The sequence below is a fragment of the Spermophilus citellus genome (assembly GCF_964194105.1).
Source record: "Spermophilus citellus genome assembly, chromosome: 7".
NCBI classification, from domain to species: Eukaryota; Metazoa; Chordata; class Mammalia; order Rodentia; family Sciuridae; genus Spermophilus; species Spermophilus citellus.
Genome location: NC_138188.1, coordinates 149445178 through 149448614, shown reverse-complemented (window position 1 = coordinate 149448614; position 3437 = coordinate 149445178). Strand labels below are relative to the sequence as shown.

The 3437-nt window shown below is 36.3% G+C and overlaps 1 protein-coding gene across 1 annotated transcript; it reads left to right on the top strand.

Annotated features, from left to right (window-relative positions):
* Positions 1-878: 878 nt before the first annotated feature.
* Positions 879-992, top strand: LOC308653943 (dolichyl-diphosphooligosaccharide--protein glycosyltransferase subunit 4-like; the record flags this gene model as incomplete). Its single annotated transcript, XM_081302714.1, has 1 exon — positions 879-992. One exon carries the CDS (start codon positions 879-881, stop codon positions 990-992), a length of 114 nt encoding a protein of 37 aa, XP_081158840.1.
* Positions 993-3437: the final 2445 nt, after the last annotated feature.

The window sequence follows — 3437 nt, the reverse complement described above, 5'->3', positions numbered from 1 at the left end:
TTCATTTACATTTTACCATGGGAAAAGATAATATGTCTGTGTATAACCTTCCTTATAAATTGAAATTTTGGTATGTGTATGTCAAGGTCATTCTCTCTGGGTTGAAAAGAAAAAAATCCAAGCTTGGAACCAGTGAAGTTGAAATATGGTTTCTGTGCTTTCATGGTTTTCCAGGAACTGTGGGTTTCCAGACCTATCTATCTGCATCTTTGATCTCACTCTGAAAAGTATTTTCTTAATAGGAAATATACAACTGGATGTCAGCCTTACCTTTGGTTCAGGTCCTACTCAAGACATTTCTGGCTGAAGTTGACATTCATTGACTTACCTATTTTCTTCCAGATTTCTTCAATCACTATAGGTTCTTTGAGTCTTACTTTGCTCCATGAATTAATAACCTTCTACCTAGTTTCAATTTTTCATTATCATAATCCTCTAAGTTTTCTGATTTCAGTAACTCAAAAGGGATTCCCACAGTACTAACTGTATGCTTTAGTATACCGAGGATGCCAATCAATCCAGCTCCTTTGTTAAGTACTGGGTTCACATTTGGGCAGATATGTAACCAGAAAACATCCTTTGCTTAGAAATAAAGTAAGTGAATTCAACATATATATCATAAGCTAAGATAAGGAATATCAGCTGAAATTGTGACAAATTAATATCATGGTCATATTATGAACTTTATGCAATGCTACTAGGAATCCAAGCACTCACAAGCAAAATTTAACACATCTGTTCTTAGCTTGTGATGAGGAATGTGCGAATACTGGAAGTAAAGGAAACAAGTCAAATGAGATTCTAGCCACCTTCTAAAATATAGACCTCTCCTCCAGCTGGTGTGCAGGCAGCATTGGAGCCGAGTCAAGCTGGTCAGGATGATCACAGACGTGCAGCTTGCCATCTTCGCCAACAAGGTGGGCATGTCTGTCTTCTTACTTGTGGTTCTCTATCACAACGTGACCATCAACAACCCCCGGAAGCAGGAATGAAAGTGGCGCTTTCTCCACCCCACGGTTCCAGGACACAGTCTGAGGCAAGATAGAGGATGTGAGTGGCCTTCACATTTCACTTCATCCCTTCTACCCATCACAACATACAAAGCAACTATACCTGGATTCTTCCAAACAACTTTTATTTCTTCAAAGGCTTCCTTAAGCATAAGGACAAGAAGCTGCCACTGAATAGGGCCCAGTATAGGGGCTGCTTTTCTATTGCCTCTCCACCTAATACAATATATATATATATATATATATATATATAAAACAGGTGAAAGAGGATGCTTTATTTTATAGAAAAGGAAAGACCAGGCATTTAGGGGGAAAAAATTTTGGCTGCATTGGAAATTTGAGGAAAATTTACAAAGTGACTAATTTTCAAATTTATAAATCCTTCATAAATGCTAATCTCACTTTATATATTTTAGAGTTGGGATGAAATTTAGAAGAAAACAGAAGATGTGGCATTCATGGAATTCTAATGGTAAAATGCTTTTATGATTTTGTTCCTACTACTTGAAGAAGATCACAAGTGTTAAAATATCATGGCAGCTATTGATAAGGAGAAATGACGTTAGCATACCACACATTTTCTAATTTTAGCTATTTTTAGATCAATCACTGTCATTGTCTAACATAAGGAGGCACTAATGTCATAACTTGTCTGAGGTCAATTCCATCATGGATTGAAAGATCCCTGTTGTCTTTTCTTCTGCTTCTCTGGATCACTTTGATCAGAAAACCAAATCAAACTCCCCTTTACTTTGATCTTGGTCACATGCTTATTTCTAGAATTCTGAAGAAACCCATTTGAAATAGAACAATTATACAAATGTATAATCTGTGGTCTTTGATTCACTTTTCCTATGTTGTATTGTGATGTAGTTGCTGTCTTCTCATTTCTTTCCCTTGCAAAGGAAAAGTACAGCTATTAATTGAGAAAATTACTACTAAACTATCCTTCCACATGGGCTTTTGTGGCTTGATAACCTACAATGATGAAGTGGCATGTCCCATCAAGGCAGTTAAGTATGGTTCTTGGTCATTTTGTTTGGTCCACCAGAAGCACCAGGCTGGGTTGCACATTTATCTTCCACCCTAACTTTCATTGCTCTTTATGGAGATTTATAAAGCAAAGGTCTTGCTTCACTACTAGAAAGTGACTGTCCCAAAGTTCTCAGCACTTATACAATACAAAAATGAATGGAATGGTTATTTCATAATAAAAGCTCTGGATAAATGGACAAATGAACACACAGCAGTGGAAGTATAGAAATAATTAGATGAATCCTCATGCATGGAGGACATCTCAGTCAAAGCAAGAATGAGAAGGCCTGTGAGCAGATAAAAAATACTTCAGAGGAAATACCACCAAAGTAGTCAGGGAGGTAACATATGGGACACAGGTCTTAACAGATGGATAGGCTATGGGTAAGTGTAATGTACAAGAGAGGATCCTCACCACAGTGATACTATAAAAAAACAATGAGGTAAAGCAAGTCAGCAGGTGAGATGCCCATCAGCAGCCCCGAAAAAGTAGAATGCAAAATGGTGGAGGAAAGGGAAATTAACACTGGAAAAGTAGATTAGCAAAAGAAGAGAAAATTGTTGCAAATCCAAAAAACTATAGAAGAAAACATCACAAGGAGATGTTTCGACCCAGAGAAAATGAAGTGTGTAAACACACAAAGACAAATGTCTTAAATTTACAAGAACCCAAAGGAATACCAATTAAAGTAGCAAGTTTTCTTTGTTATTGGTGTTGTTTTTTTTCTTTTTTCTTTTCTTTTCTTTTTCTTTCTTTTCTTTTTTTTTTTTTTTTTTTTTGGTACCAGGGATTGAATTCAGGGGCATTCCACCACTGAGCCACATCCCCAGCCCCATTTTGTATTTTATTTAGAGACAGGGTCTCAATGAATTGTTTAGTGCCTTGCTAAATTGCTGAGGCTGACTTTAAACTCATGATCTTCTTTCTCAGCTTCCCCAGGTGCTGGGATAATAGGCGTGCACCACTATACCTAACCTAAAGTAGAAAGCTTTTAAAGCATATTTAGGTTTTTGGTTTTTAAAAAAAATTCAAAACATATCCTTCATGCCGTGAGAGATTGGCATGATATTTTTTGTCATTTTCAAAGAGTATTGATTTATTAAAACAAAAACAGAATTCAAGTAAAATCTTAGAGATGCATTTGGGGGAGCAAGAAAGAAGGAACAGATAAGAGGGTGAGTGGTAATAAAGGGAACATAATTAGTGGTGATTAAGCAAACACAAAAATAAATGGGCATCACTCTCATATTTGGGCTTCACACATAAAAGTGTTATCAGAATATTTACAAAGCAAGGAGAAACACACTTTATATATGTTTTTTGTCTATAATGGAATTACCGTTTGACAAAAGATGATTTGACTTAGTAAGTCTTCAGTTAGGTTGCCAAGC